This window comes from Mus caroli, chromosome X (assembly GCF_900094665.2).
Source record: "Mus caroli chromosome X, CAROLI_EIJ_v1.1, whole genome shotgun sequence".
NCBI lineage: Eukaryota > Metazoa > Chordata > Mammalia > Rodentia > Muridae > Mus > Mus caroli.
In genome coordinates, this window is record NC_034589.1 from 107,629,658 (window position 1) to 107,644,182 (window position 14,525).

The following is a 14,525-nucleotide window of genomic DNA, read 5'->3' on the forward strand; positions in this document are numbered from 1 at the left end:
AGGGTTTATTTTTGTTTTGTTTTTTGTGGTTTTTGTTTGTTTGTTTGTTTGTTTGTTTTGTTTTTTGGCAGACGGTTGTTTGTAAAGTGAAAATAAAGTTATTTCATGAGGTATGCGTAGGTGTGCCCTTATATTTATTATGTTACTCGTTAGGCGTAGCCACACTTGAAGGACCGATGTATGCTGTTGGAGGTCACGATGGATGGAGCTATCTAAACACTGTAGAAAGATGGGATCCTGATGGCCGTCAGTGGAATTATGTGGCCAGCATGTCAACTCCAAGAAGCACAGTTGGAGTTGTTGCATTAAACAATAGGTAAGTTTAAACACACAACTCTTTCTTCCCAGACCTTGGAGTAGAGAGTCTCTATGTCACGATCATCAATCAATAAACATTCTACATGCTCAGGGCATCCTTATTAGCAATTAGAAAAGTCATTTGGTGGAAATATTGCTTCATTATGAAGAAAAATAGTTGTCTAAAATAAATGCTTCATTAAATATATTCTTTCATTTTTATCTTTTTTATTGGTTATTTTATTTATATTTCTTTTTTTTTAATTAGGTATTTTCCTCAATTACATTTCCAATGCTATCCAAAAAGTCCCCAATACACTCTCCCCCCAGTCCTCCACTCACCCACCCCCACCCCTTGGCCCTGGCATTCCCCTGTACTGGGGCATATAAATTTGGCAAGTCAAATGGGCCTCTCTTTCCAGTGATGGCCGACTAGGCCATCTTATTTCTTTTTATGTTTAAATAATATATGATGTATAATTTTAATGAAAAATATTCTCAAGAAGATATATGGATATTTTCTTTTTTTTCAAATGTTATCCCCCTTCCTAGTTTCCCCTCCACAAACGCCCATCCTGTCCCCCATCTCCCTGGTTCTACGAGGATGCATCCCCACTCCCACTTCACCACCTTAGCATTCCCCTGTACTGGGGCAAAGAGCCTTCACAAGACCGAGGGCCTCTACTCACATTGATGCCTGACAAAGCCATCCTCTGCTACATATGCAGCTAGAGCCATGGGTTCCTCCATGTGTACTCTTTGGTTGGTGGTTTAGTCCCTGGGAACTTTTTTTTGGGGGGTGGGGGTCTGGTTGGTTGATATTTTATAGAACTTCTCTTTTCAATTTTCAGGTACTATGGCCAGAAATATCAGCATTTTTGAACTAATTTTGTGTCTTAGCCCTATCTCAAAATAGTCAGAATCTACATTTTAATGAAATCCTTAAAAAAAGTATATATATATATATATATATATATATATATATATATATATATATATATAACATTATTGTAGATAATCATTTCCAGTTTATCCTAAATAAATGGCAAATTTTGCATTGCTATTTACTCTAATTTTATAAAATCATTTGTTTGTCTATATTTATAAATACGATAGGGTTTGTTCAGCAATCCATTTTATGAGAATTTAAAGTTCATAAGGATTAAATTCCATCTAGTTTTGCCCCTGAAGATTTATTTGTTTTCTGGTCCTGTAAGAACAAACTAATAAACTAAACCTATTGATGCTTCCATGTATTGAATTTGTACCACATAATTATAATAATTTTCTTTATTTTTAAATTTTTCTCCTAATGTTGAGATTATAATTACATCATTTTGCCTTCCTTCCAAACTGTCCCATATACCTTACATTACTCTTTCTAATTTATAACCTCTTTTTTAATTGTTTTCACACTCATATATGCATATACATATATTACTAGATATAACATTTTAGTCTGTATAACGCTACATATATATGCAATATATATGCTTTAGGAACACAGAATCACACAAGGATAGCTAACATGATAGGAATTTTGTACAACAGGGTAGGGAGTATCTAGAACTATGTGACTCTGTACTCTGACTATGCATAAAACTGGTACATGAACAAATAAATGATCACAGTAAAAAAAAAAGTCATCCCATGTATATTTTAGAACTCAACACAAGAAGAAATAGAAAATATGTACAGCAGATATCCATATCCATAATACTTTTGGATTTCACACAATCCTAAATGGGCTATCTGATCAAGCCTGATAATATCAAATGATTCACTTCCATAATCTCCTCTATACCTTACACCAGGTTCAAATCATAAACTTGAACTAATTTCATTTTGTTTTATTAAGTTTCTACTGTACAAGATTAACAGTGTGAAAGAAAGTAACAAGAATGTTGTTTAATATGTTCATCATCGTTATTTTCACAGGATAATTGAAATTAACCATTATATTTTAAAATAATTAACAATTGAAAGTTACTTAAGGAAAGATAAAGAGTTACATGGGAAAAAGTTACATTTTCTTCCTGGGGATAATTCACCTTCTCTATTCTATTTCCTTAATTGACTTATATCGCTAACTCTCAGGAAAAAATATTTTAAACTAAACAATTTGTACATTAATGTGTGAAGTCAAGTAATTGTAACTTTGTTGAAAATGACTGTTGGAACTATGTGCAAAACCTTTTGATACCTTCTGGATTTTTACAGATGCTTGTTTTCTGGACTTTTTATTGTAATCTTAAATTTACTTTGACGTAAATGAAAGAAGGCTCTATAGAATAGGCTAGGCTGGACCAAGTTTCACAGAAAACTACCCATTCACAAACCTAGCCTTTCTGTTGCAAATAGTGATGAGATAGCATATGCATTATGAGGTGTGAGAAAATAAAAATACATTCATTTTTATTTTGATAGCTAAATTTTGCATGACTATGTGTACACCCATAGGTATGTATATATGTCTATATTTTTCTAGGCTGTATGCTATTGGTGGACGTGATGGAAGTTCCTGTCTCAAGTCCATGGAATTTTTTGACCCGCATACTAACAAGTGGAGTCTGTGTGCCCCGATGTCCAAAAGACGTGGAGGTGTAGGAGTAGCAACACACAATGGATACTTGTATGTTGTAGGGGGTCATGATGCCCCTGCTCCTAATCATTGCTCCAGGCTTTCTGACTGCGTGGAAAGGTAAGGTATTTATTATTTGGTTTGGGGTTTGGTTTTGGTTTTGTTAAAAGTTGTTCAAATATTTTCTACTGTTTGTTTATTTGTTTTATTCTTTAATCCTTTTTATCGTTCAGTCTTCATCCCCTTCCCCGTATGCCTCCAACTGCTTCCCATCCCATACTCCCCTCCACCTTGTCTCCACATGGATGTCCCTACCCTAACCCCCATCCCACCTGACCTCTAAACTCCCTGGGGACTCCAGTCTCTGGAGGGTTAGATGCATCATCTCTGAATGAACACAGACCCCGCAGTCCTCTACTGTATGTGTGTTGAGAGCCTCATATCAACTGGTGTATGCTGTTTGGTTGGTGGTCCAGTGTTTGAGAGATTGTGGGGTTCCAGATTAATTGAGACTGCTGCTCCTCCTGCAGAATTGCCCTTCTCCTCAGCTTCTTTCAGCTTTCCCTAATTCAACTACAAGAGTCAGCTGCTTCTATCCATTGGCAAATATCTGCATCTGACTCTTTCAGCTGCTTGGTGGGCCTCTAGGAGAGCAGCCATACTAGGCTCCTCTCTATGCATATGCTTATTTGGATCATTGGGGTTTTTTGTTATTGTTGTTGTTTGTTTGTTTGTTTTGTATTTGTATATTTTTTAATGAGAGAAATTTGAAACTACCAGAATGTAATATTCTGATATGTTTTTCTTTTAAGTAGATTCATTCTTTGTAATATTCTACACTTAGACAGAATACTTTGTAAATGCTTATAAAATTTAGCAAAAAAAAAAAAAAACAAAAACAAAAAAAACACAATGAAATATATTTCTGTTAGCTACACTATAAAGTAGCAGCACAAAAGAGATAGAATAAGAACATTTTATGGAAAGCTATCACTCAATTCATCAGATTAAAATGAAATTAAGTTTCTAAATTCAGCTCAATGCACAAAGTAATCTTTAAAAAGTTATCACAAAATATAGGCAGAATTTTTAAATAAAATTGATTTTTCAAAGCAATGACCTTATTGCAATAAATATTTTCTTGCAAAAAGCTAAGTTCTTTTAGTGGAATACATTGATCCAGATAAGTAGCATGATTTGTTGCTTAAAATAAAGATCATCTGTCTGAATTCCCTTTCAAAGTAGACAGCTTGTAAAGGAAAAAAAAAAAGTTAAAACAGTGTTATCACCAAGTCACAAATTTTAAGTTGCATCTCAGAAGGCTCACTTGATACAGGGATTGAAGAAATTCGTGGAACAGGTAAAATTTGTATTTTATAGACAGAACTTTCTGGAATTTTCTTGATAACATGCACACACACACATTTGTGCACACATACATAAATATCACATACACTTAAAACCACTGGAGCAAAGAACAAGACAGGTTTCTAGTTTTCTGGTGTGCTTCTCTGCTGCTGTGAGAAAATACTGAACAAAACTAAGTTAGCGGAGGGAGGGATTTATTTCAGTTTATAGTTTATAATCCATCATCAAGGAAGCCAAGTCAGGAATTCAAGCAAGAATTGTGAATTGGAACTGAAGCAGAGCATATGGAGAAACATTGCTCATTCTTTGTTCCCCATGTCCTACTTTCTTTCTTTCCTTCTTTCTTTCTTTCTTTCTTTCCTTCTTTCTTTCTTTCTTTCCTTCTTTCTTTCTTTCTTTCCTTCTTTCTTTCTTTCTTTCTTTCTTTCTTTCTTTCTTTCTTTCTTTCTTTCTTTCTTTCTTTCTTTCTTTCTTTCTTTCTCTTTCTTTTTTCCCGAGACAGGGTTTCTCTGTGTAGCCCTGGCTGTCCTGGAACTCACTTTGTAGACCAGACTGTCCTCAAACTCAGAAATCTGCCTGCCTATGCCTCCCAAGTGCTGGGATTAAAGGCATGTGCCACCTTCTTATACAGCCTAGACCCATCTGTCCTGGGATGGCACTGCCCATACTAAGTAGCATAACTCCACATTAAGCATTAACTAAGAAAATGCCTACATGCCAAAATCTAATTCAGGCAATTCCTGAATTGAGATCTTCACTTTCCTGGTGATTCCAGTTTGTATCTAATTGACAAACTTACCAACATATGAAAAATTGCTTTATTTTTCTGACATTATTAATTTTAAAAAATAGTTGATTTGTCCAATATCCTGGAATTTTCTTAGCCATTATTTAACTTGGAAACATTTAACTTGAATGGTTCTCAAACTTTTTTCTATAGTTTTTAATAGCTTCCATGTTTTTTTTCCTATAATGTTAATTTACAATGTAAAAAAATCCCAATATTCTATCGTATATGCAATGAGCCAGTGACAAATTATCTTATCTTTTCAAGATCATTAGAAATTTCCATCCAAATTAATATGTATTTATGTGTTTGTCTATAGACTGATTAATAAAAAAAAAGAGAAACAGTGAAAAGAAGCAGCACTAATTTACAGTGAATATGTGCTGCTTGACAACTACTACTCCGTGTCTTCACAGATTATAAAACTATTAACAAAAATTCACTATTTCCTGGGCTGAGGGGATAGCTAAGTAGAAAAGTGGGCACACTTGTCAAACATGTTAGGAACCCAGACTCAATCCTCAGGAAAGCCAATAAAAAAGAAATAAACCAAAATCATAACAATTCAACATTTTCTGAATTAAGTAATAAGATGAAAATCTCAATATTTTGAGATTTAATCATGCATGAATACAAAATATAAGATTTTATGTAAATATTTAAGAACACACCTCTGGGAATTCTGGCTTATCCTTTGTATAGGTAAATATATTGATTTAATTCACTGCAGCCTTAATTAACAACTTTGCTTGGAAAATGCAGCATATAGCACATCAACTATAGATTTGTTTTGTTTCTAGGTCTCAACATATTATAACAATTTAGGGTGATGTAGTAAGAACATTTAATAGTATATAAAATACATAGAACTAGATTTGATAATTTACAGTTTTTCTGGTGGTATTAAAATATTATTGCTTGACATCAAATTCAGTTACAAGTTAAAAAGAGATGTTTTGATTATCTATTGAAAAAAATAAATGTTTAATAGAGGTAATAGTAGTATAAATCAATTAGTAAAAGGTGTTACATAAAAAATACTTTCAATGTACTTTTACAAATACGTCATGATTCGAAAGCATTTCATGTTTAATTATATGAATTTACTTAACTTTTCACATCTGTTACATTGAATGTTATATATTTTTGTTGTACAGTTCAGAGCTACAGAATTTATTTTCCCCCTATGGAAGGCTTTAATACCATATTTGTATACCATATGAAAAAGGGGACAGAAGGAATCCTTTACTTTTCACATGTTTTGTGCGCCCTCTTGTGACAAATGAGGGTTATGTCATGTACATGTTCTTTAATAAAAATTCTCTTGTCTTGAATAGTAAACCTATACTTGATAGCTACAATGTTTCAAATTCTGTGCTTTACACTATAGCGCATTTCTATTAATGCCTATTTTTCATTGTAACATTCCTGGATTTTTATCTCTCAATTGTCTTCCTAAATCTCTTAAGATACGACCCAAAAGGTGATTCATGGTCAACTGTGGCACCTTTGAGTGTTCCTCGAGATGCTGTTGCAGTGTGCCCTCTTGGAGACAAACTCTACGTGGTTGGCGGATATGATGGTCATACTTACTTGAATACCGTTGAGTCGTATGATGCTCAGAAAGACGAATGGAAAGAGGTATTCTTGTAAAAATATCTTCAAATTAATATAATTCAGAATTTAAGGGAAAGATTTTAAAGCTTAATTTTGGAGTTCATTTTATATTATTCCTTTGTACAGCCATAGTAGGTCTTTTCTTAGTATACACATACTTAATAGACCTAGATTATGTTTTAGGCTCGATCACTGTTTCAGTCTCTAATCTCTCAAAGCATAAAAGAACACTAACAATAGCATTGGAAATGTAAATGAGGAAAATACCTAATATAAATATAAAAAAAGAACACTAACAGAAAATAGCAGAATAACTGTGCCAAATTCTTGTGATCCATTATTTCATTGAATCCTCACAAAATCTTTGAGTAATTATTATTAGTTGTGCCCTTTCAAGTGAAAAAAAAATGTTGCACACATAAAATTGTTTCCAAAGCCACTGATCATCTAGTCATGATCTATTTGCATTTTATAATCTATAATGATCTGGGTTGTAGGTTGTCTTTTTTTTTAATTTTTAGACAAAATAAGATAAAAGTTAAGTCAAAATAGATAACAATTCTTTGAAGGCCAACATTCTGCGTTATACTAAAGACAGTGTTTTGGGTTTTTTGTTTTTTTGTTTTTTCTTATTTTTGTATTAGGAAGTCCCTGTGAACATTGGAAGAGCTGGAGCATGTGTTGTTGTTGTGAAGCTACAGTGAAAGTATCATTTGCTAATGCAATGAAATGGATTTCAAGAATGAAGAAAAAAACATACTCTTTTATGAAGTTCATAAGCAAACTAAATGCTGTTGTGTCATTCTCACATATATTTGAAACTGTTAACATTCATAAGGCTGAAAGCAAAACTTAAATATGAAATACATGTTAGTATTGTGTGTATGTGCTCAGTTTCTAATCTAATGAGAAATCCAATAGGCAATTATTTAGGCTCATTACCATAAAATGTTAAAACACCTGGTGGATATTTGGTAGTGGGCAATATTTGAAGGTGATGAATACATTAACAGTTTTCATGTAAGGATCTGAGAATTAAAAAAAAAAAAAACTGTTAAAGGTACTCTACTGTCTGGAAGTTTAATACAAAATGACAGAAGCTTTAAAGCATACCATCTGGTTTCCAAACAATAACTTACATTGCTGATAATACCTCACATTTGTCAAGAAGAAAGGTTTTTCTGTGTCAAAACTGAAAGAGATCATCCGTTGATATAATTTGCTATACTAATCACACTACTTCAAACTTTTCACAAGCCTATTATTTTTAGTTAACTATCTGCCAAAATACAAGTATAGATTTTCTACTTCATGAGGTGGTGTATTGATTGATTCATTTGCAGTAAAATATCATAATGTCACTATACAATCCTTATTCAGAAACAGTGAATCAGTGAGTATTATATTGATACAAACTGTGACCTAAGCTTCAGAATGTGAGTGCCTCATTTGTATACAAATTAATTTTCTCTTCAAATATTTAATGTGTTCCATGTAAACACCTTCCATTAAGTTTTAAAAAGTTGATTTAAACAATTCTAAAGGAAATTATAATTGAGAAAATGATCCACAATGCTGACACTTAGATACATTGAAATGTTTAATATACACTGTTAATTCTATAATTTCTATTTACCTATCAATATCTGCATTTCTTTTAATTTCATAATAATTTTTATCCCGTAGGAGATGGTAAGGATAAATGTACTACAAACTACACATTTGAAGGTAAAAAAAAAAATAGTACTGAGTCATATTTTAGCTTTTAACTATTATTTTCTTTCATCCTCCCTAATGACAAAACAATATGGTGAAACATTGACAACTCACATTTATGCTGTTAACTTTTCAAGTAAATGTTCCACTTTAGAATTTCTATATCTTCTTTTAAATGACCTTTGTATTGTAGATTATCCAAAAAAATCCAGAGAGATGCTTATAATATGTATTAGTGCCACCTATTAATTTTTTTAAAATCACATCATAAGTTACACAAAAATGTTTGTACTATGACCAGCTGAATTTAAATAAAATCTTTTCTCTCTGGCTATAGAGACTGTGATTTTAGAATATGCTGAATGATCCTTCCCTGCTGCTGTGCCACAATAGTGAAAATGTTGAAATGCTAATATCTAGTTTACTCTTTTTTCATAATTTGTCTGTAATTCTCAACAGAGATCTACAGATTTTTTCATGTTTAGAGGTGCAAAAGAATGACAGAGTGGCATTGAGAGGCTATAAAACACATATAAGATCTTGCTAGAGTTTTTAATATTTGTTTAATGTGTATTAATTATACATAATAATGAGTTACCTTGTGACATTTAATACATAAGTATAACGTATTTTGATCAAAGTTGTGATACTTTATACTTTGGCTAGCCTCTCTTTTTCTCTCTCCTACTATTCACTTTCCCCTTCTCAGCCAGCTTCTCATTTCATGACTTTCATTAGTGCTATTTACATTAGCATGGATGATAGGTTGGTTAAATGTTTTAAGTTAACATTTTAAAAATAATGTAAAAGGAGAGATATCTTGGCCCTTAACACATCATACCATTTGAGGTACCATGTTCAATAAAGTTGTGACTAATTTGGTAAGTTACAGATAGATGCACCTTTGTTTACCACATATTCGCAGCATTACAATAATGATTACGTGGTACCAGAAACTATATCTTTACTAATGCCTGATCGAGCAAGTAGATATATAATATCATCTTTTTCCCAGCTTGCTTTGCTTTCATTGATAAGCTTACTGAATTTTATGAGAAATAAATATGATACCCAAGGCTACCATTTCTTAGCTGCATTTGGAAATTATGCTTTAAAAAAAAAAAAGAAAGAAAGAAAATTAGGCTTAGTCACTCTATCTGAGAATGAACTGCAAAATGAATTTCAAAAATCTGACTGCCTGTGACCAATAGCAATAGAGATCTACAGAGGCCCCAAAATCAAGAGTATAGCTGTTGCAGCCACCCAGCATCTCACATGTCTGGGTTCTAGTCTGGAAAGGCATCTTGGAATCTGGAAGAGTAGAGGGGGCTAGGTGACGGAGAGAGACGGAGCTAAGACAGGACTCTGATCAAAGCTCAACTTTAATTTCAGCAAACACGCTTTATAAAGAAGAGGGGAGGCCCATTTCCAGCCATGCAAAGTTCCTTTGAAGTAGACAGATCAGCCTTCTAGTGGGAACTCTTGAAGATCACAGTTCGGTGCTAACTCTAGAAAATCTCAGAGGGGAACCAGTTAGGCCTCAGGAAGGTTCGGCCTCAGGCAGGTAGTGGCACATCAAAGGAGAGGGTTGAGAAGCAGCACAGCAGGTGGCTCGGCCTAAGTGGTAGATGGTCACAGCCAACCTTGCTAGGCTGGAAGGAGGTAACATTTCCCCCCCTTTAAATAATATTAAACAAAATTGGACTGAGGCATAAAATTTATTTATGCTCTATAGTTCTGTCTGAACTTTTAGGGTCTAATGAAGAAACCTGTCTCAGTGGGATTCCCTAACTTTTCTCATGGTAAACCCTTATTTGGTTAAGACTGTCCTTTTTGTCCTAGTAAACATTTTGATAGACGGGCTTAGTCCCTTAGCTGGTCTCTGGTTTTCCACCCTTGCTGATATTGCAAGGTCCCCTTAGTTCCTCAGGCTGTGGAAACTAGCCCTGAGCTGTTGGCTCCGTCTTTAGTAAAGCTAAACTTGGTTACTGAATAGGTAACTTTCTTGCTGAATTCTTACTGAATTTCATGGTCTTACTAGGATGTTGGAACTCTGGCAAAGACTTAACTATATCAGGATTTGATTTTAAAAAGCACTATAATAAGATAACACTAAAGGAGAGCGTGTGGATCCTCCTCCACATTCTTGGATGACAGGTGGGGAACAGGGAGGAGGGGGGGGGTGACGACCAACTCCATAGTGCAAGACCAATTGGCTTTTTAGGGTGGGAGGCTGTGAAGGGCTTGCCCTTCTCAGGGTATGGTCTTCAACCTCTCTCCCCCCTCTGAATTAAGCTTAATAAGGCCATGCTTAACTGAGGTAATCAAATGATTTTCTCATCCTTAGATGAGTGGGTTTTAACCATGGCTCGGGGGATATTGACCTGATTCCTCCCATGGGTACTGTCACGACCCACACTTGTGGCTCTTGGTATCTTTTGGGGAGGGGAGGCAGAGCCTTAGAAAGATATTCTTGGTTGTAACTAGATACCAACCTCCATCCAAACCGGGTGTATCTCACAGGGAACCCAGAAATGGTCAAGCTGGACCTTCCCCTGCAGTAAATTTCTGCACCCAAGCTGGTACCCATACTGTATTTGTATGATCACGAATCAATATGCACAGTTCTGAGTACTGTGCAGTTCCTAAAGGAGAATTGTCAACCTCAGATTTAGTAAGGCCTCAACAAGAATTATGTCACTAGTAACACCACAATTTGTGGCTCTAGGCTATATTAGGAGCCAGAGGTCACCCTCCTCATCTCTTGTTATTTCCACAGCCTGAGGAACTAAGGGGACCTTGCAATAACAGCAAGGGTGGAAAACCAGAGACCAGCTAAGTAAGAGACTAAGCCGATCTATCAGAATAAAAACCAATCTCTTTAAATATTTGAAATTTCCGCCTTTCTAGCCCTCATAGCAAACTTAAATCTCAAATCAGACCGAAATCCACAGTACGTGCTGGAATGTCTTTAGAATGAAAATAACAGCTGCCTCTTGCATGCTCTAGGGGGCAAGGATGCACACCCACTGCAGTCCTCTGAAGGTGTAGACTGACCTGTTTGAAAGACAAAAATCTTAGACAGTGAAGAGTAACATCACAAAGCTTCTTTTGGGGAAGTCCAGGTAGTTTATTCAGTTGCAAATTAGCAAGGCTCAAGCTCAGTCTCTGGGCTGGTTTTAGAATTAGTAAAAAGGCCAGAAATTCTCTGGAAGTGGGGGATGTGCTTAGAATTAACTTTGCTAGGTAATTAAGAACTTTAGTTATCTACAATAGGAATCTCTAATATAAGACTAAATATTAGACCAGTCTAAGATTGAGTTAGAATGACTGGTCACATTGAAGAAAAGAGAAAAATCATTATGACTCTATTAAATGACTAATACTATTAAGTCAGAATATCCAGTCTCTGATGTACTTTTGCCATAAAGTTAAAAGGCTTGAAGCTAGTCTAAACTGGAAAAATGGCAAGCAAGGATGGATCTAAAACCTGAATCTAATTTAGTTTCTTAGTCACTTCAATCAGGGAACTGAGTCAACTTACTTGCCAGCTCGTCACACGAATTAACCATCATGCTTTTGCAGCTTTCTGTGGCGAGAACCTGTTTTTCCCTTCCCTAATAATGTAGCTGTTTAGGATCAATCTATAAGTCAATAAGTAGATCCTTTTAAGATACTATAAAGCATTTATTAAATCCTTTGACATCCAAATTTCAAATTTTCAAAATAAAAGTATGATCCTCACAATGAAACAGAGTTGCGAACTGAAGTAAAGACAGTCCCTTCTTTACATGCATTAGTAGAGACTATTTATCAGTGGCTAATTTAAGCATACTAAGGTAGGGAAATGTCCAACAGCTGTTCTTTTGTTGTGAAGAGAGACCATGGCCAAGATAACTCTTCTAAAAGAACATATTTAAGTAAGTGTTTGCTTACAGTTCCATAAGGTTAGTTTATTTTCATCATGAGAGGGAAGCAGACACACATGGAACTAGAGAAGTAGCAGAGAGGTTTCAATCCTTATACAAGGCAACAGGCAAAGAGATACTAGGCCTAGAATGGGCTTTTGAACCCTCACAGCCCACCTCCAGTGGCATGCTTCCTCCAAAGAAAACATAACTACTCCAGCAAATGCACTCCTGATCTTTCCCAAACAATTCATTAACTAGGGATTAAACATGCAAATATATGAGCCTATGACACCATTCTCATTCAAGCTACTACAAGAAATGATTTTTTTAATTAACATATTCTTTTAACATTTGTATGACCATTATACATTCAAACACTTTACACTTACATGACAAAAATGTTGCTTTATGATGTGTATGATAATATAAATGACCTTACCTGATAATGGGAGACAATTACTCTACAACACAATCCATTAAAAAAAAAAAAATGTTCCGTGCCAGGGGTTATCTGTTTTAGAGTTGATCTGTTTTAGAGTTGTTTGCCAGTGGGACCTTATAGACTCCTAAACATTACAGGCTATTACCACTGTTTTGTTTACAGCCCCTCCCCATGATGTTGACCAAAAGACTATATATTGCTGATGGTATCACATATATGATTCATAAACTTCAGAGAAATCTGACCTGGTAGTTTCATGTCTATTTTCTAGAATTTAGAGTTCTGAAAGGTGATATCTATGCAGGCTACCAGAAGAGAAATGCAGTCAGCAATCTTACCCAGCTGTGAACCCTGCAAGATACCATAATGACAGGCTCAGAAAAAATATTCCCATTGGAAAAATAGTGATACAAATGTTACCAAGAATAAACAAAACTTTTCTGACTGGATTACTGCCCACTACACAAGATGTATAGTATACCTGATACCAATATAGGCTCTAACAACCTGTGGCTAGATGAATTATAGACTCGAAGAGAAAACATGTTATTGTCATTATGTTAAATGGACTCCTAATAACTTCTGGCTCTAACCCCAGACTAGTTAATATATCTGTCCTCATTGAGAAGCTTCTTTTTGCAAAGGATGCTGATAAACACTAAGACCTCTAACTTTCAACATACAAAAAATAAGAGACTGTGGAATGTTCAATCTTAAACAGTATATTTACCTTACCCCATCTTCCCAAATCTTAAGATTCTTGGAGGAAGAGGAGATGGAAAGGTATGTAAAAGGAAAATAGCAACAATAAAATGATGCTTTCTGAACCAATCAGAGAGTTAAAATGTGATCTCTCAGTGTTTGTGACAACATGCTTAAGAACTTCAAAAGCTCAAGTCAGACAAAATCTCAGCATGGAGGGGAAATTAAGGACAAAGTCCCTAGCCAAGGAAAAATGGCCATTGATATCTCTTGGAAGGAGGGTCAATTTTCTTTTTAGACTGAAACTCATGGTAGATTTACTGTCCTCTAGAAGGTAATTCCATACACAAGAAAATGCATTCCACTCACTATGTTTAAGAGGGGGAAAAATAAACCACCAACCAAAGAGTGCACATGGAGAGGCCTATGGCTCCAGCTGCATATGTAGCAGAGTATGGCCTAGTTGGACAGCAATAGAAGGGGCGTTCCTTGGTCCTAGGAAGGCTAGATGTCCCAGTGTAGAGGACTGCCAGGACAGGGAGGCATGAGTGGGTAGATGGGTGGGGGAGCACCCTCATAGAAGCAGGAGGAGGAAGAATAGGATAGAGGGTTTCTGGGGGGCCAGGAAAGGGGATAACATTTGAAATATAAGTAAAATACCCAATTAAAGAAAAGAAAAAAAAAAAGAGGATATGAAGTTGGGTAAGTAAGAAGGTGGAGATGGATATAGGATGAATTATATGACCTATGACTAGTCACAAAGCATAGAACTCAAGCAAGCCAGTAAGGAGCATCCCTCCATGGCCTCTGCATCAGCTCCTGCTTCCTGGCCTGCTTGAGTTCCAGTCCCGACTTCCTTTGGTGATGAACAGCAATGTGGAAGTGTAAGCTGAATAAACCCTTTCCTCCCCAACTTGCTTCTTGGTCATGATATTTTGTCCAGGAATAGAAACCCTGACAAAGAAAATGGCCAACCCGGAGACTGCATTAGTTAGGGAAGCAGAAACCGGACTGAGTAGGGCCACAGGCCTCATCCAGCCGGACCAGCACCGGGGTAGCCAGAGCGCAGGGTCGGCTGACACCCGCCAGCTACCCACGACCCCC

General features: G+C 35.5%; 1 protein-coding gene across 2 annotated transcripts in view; it reads left to right on the forward strand.

Moving 5' to 3' along the window:
- Klhl4 (kelch like family member 4) overlaps positions 1–8,986 on the forward strand; it is a 93,949-nt gene extending 84,963 nt beyond the window's left edge. The window contains exons 9-12 of one of the 2 annotated variants that reach the window (XM_021153114.2): positions 154–316; positions 2,786–2,998; positions 6,503–6,674; positions 7,295–8,823. In XM_021153114.2, coding sequence (XP_021008773.1) covers positions 154–316; positions 2,786–2,998; positions 6,503–6,674; positions 7,295–7,354 — 608 coding nt within the window. In that variant the 3' untranslated portion in view covers positions 7,355–8,823. Of the gene's footprint in view, positions 1–153; positions 317–2,785; positions 2,999–6,502; positions 6,675–7,294 lie in introns of both variants that reach the window. The other variant, XM_021153115.2, reaches the window with a different exon arrangement.
- Positions 8,987–14,525: the final 5,539 nt, after the last annotated feature.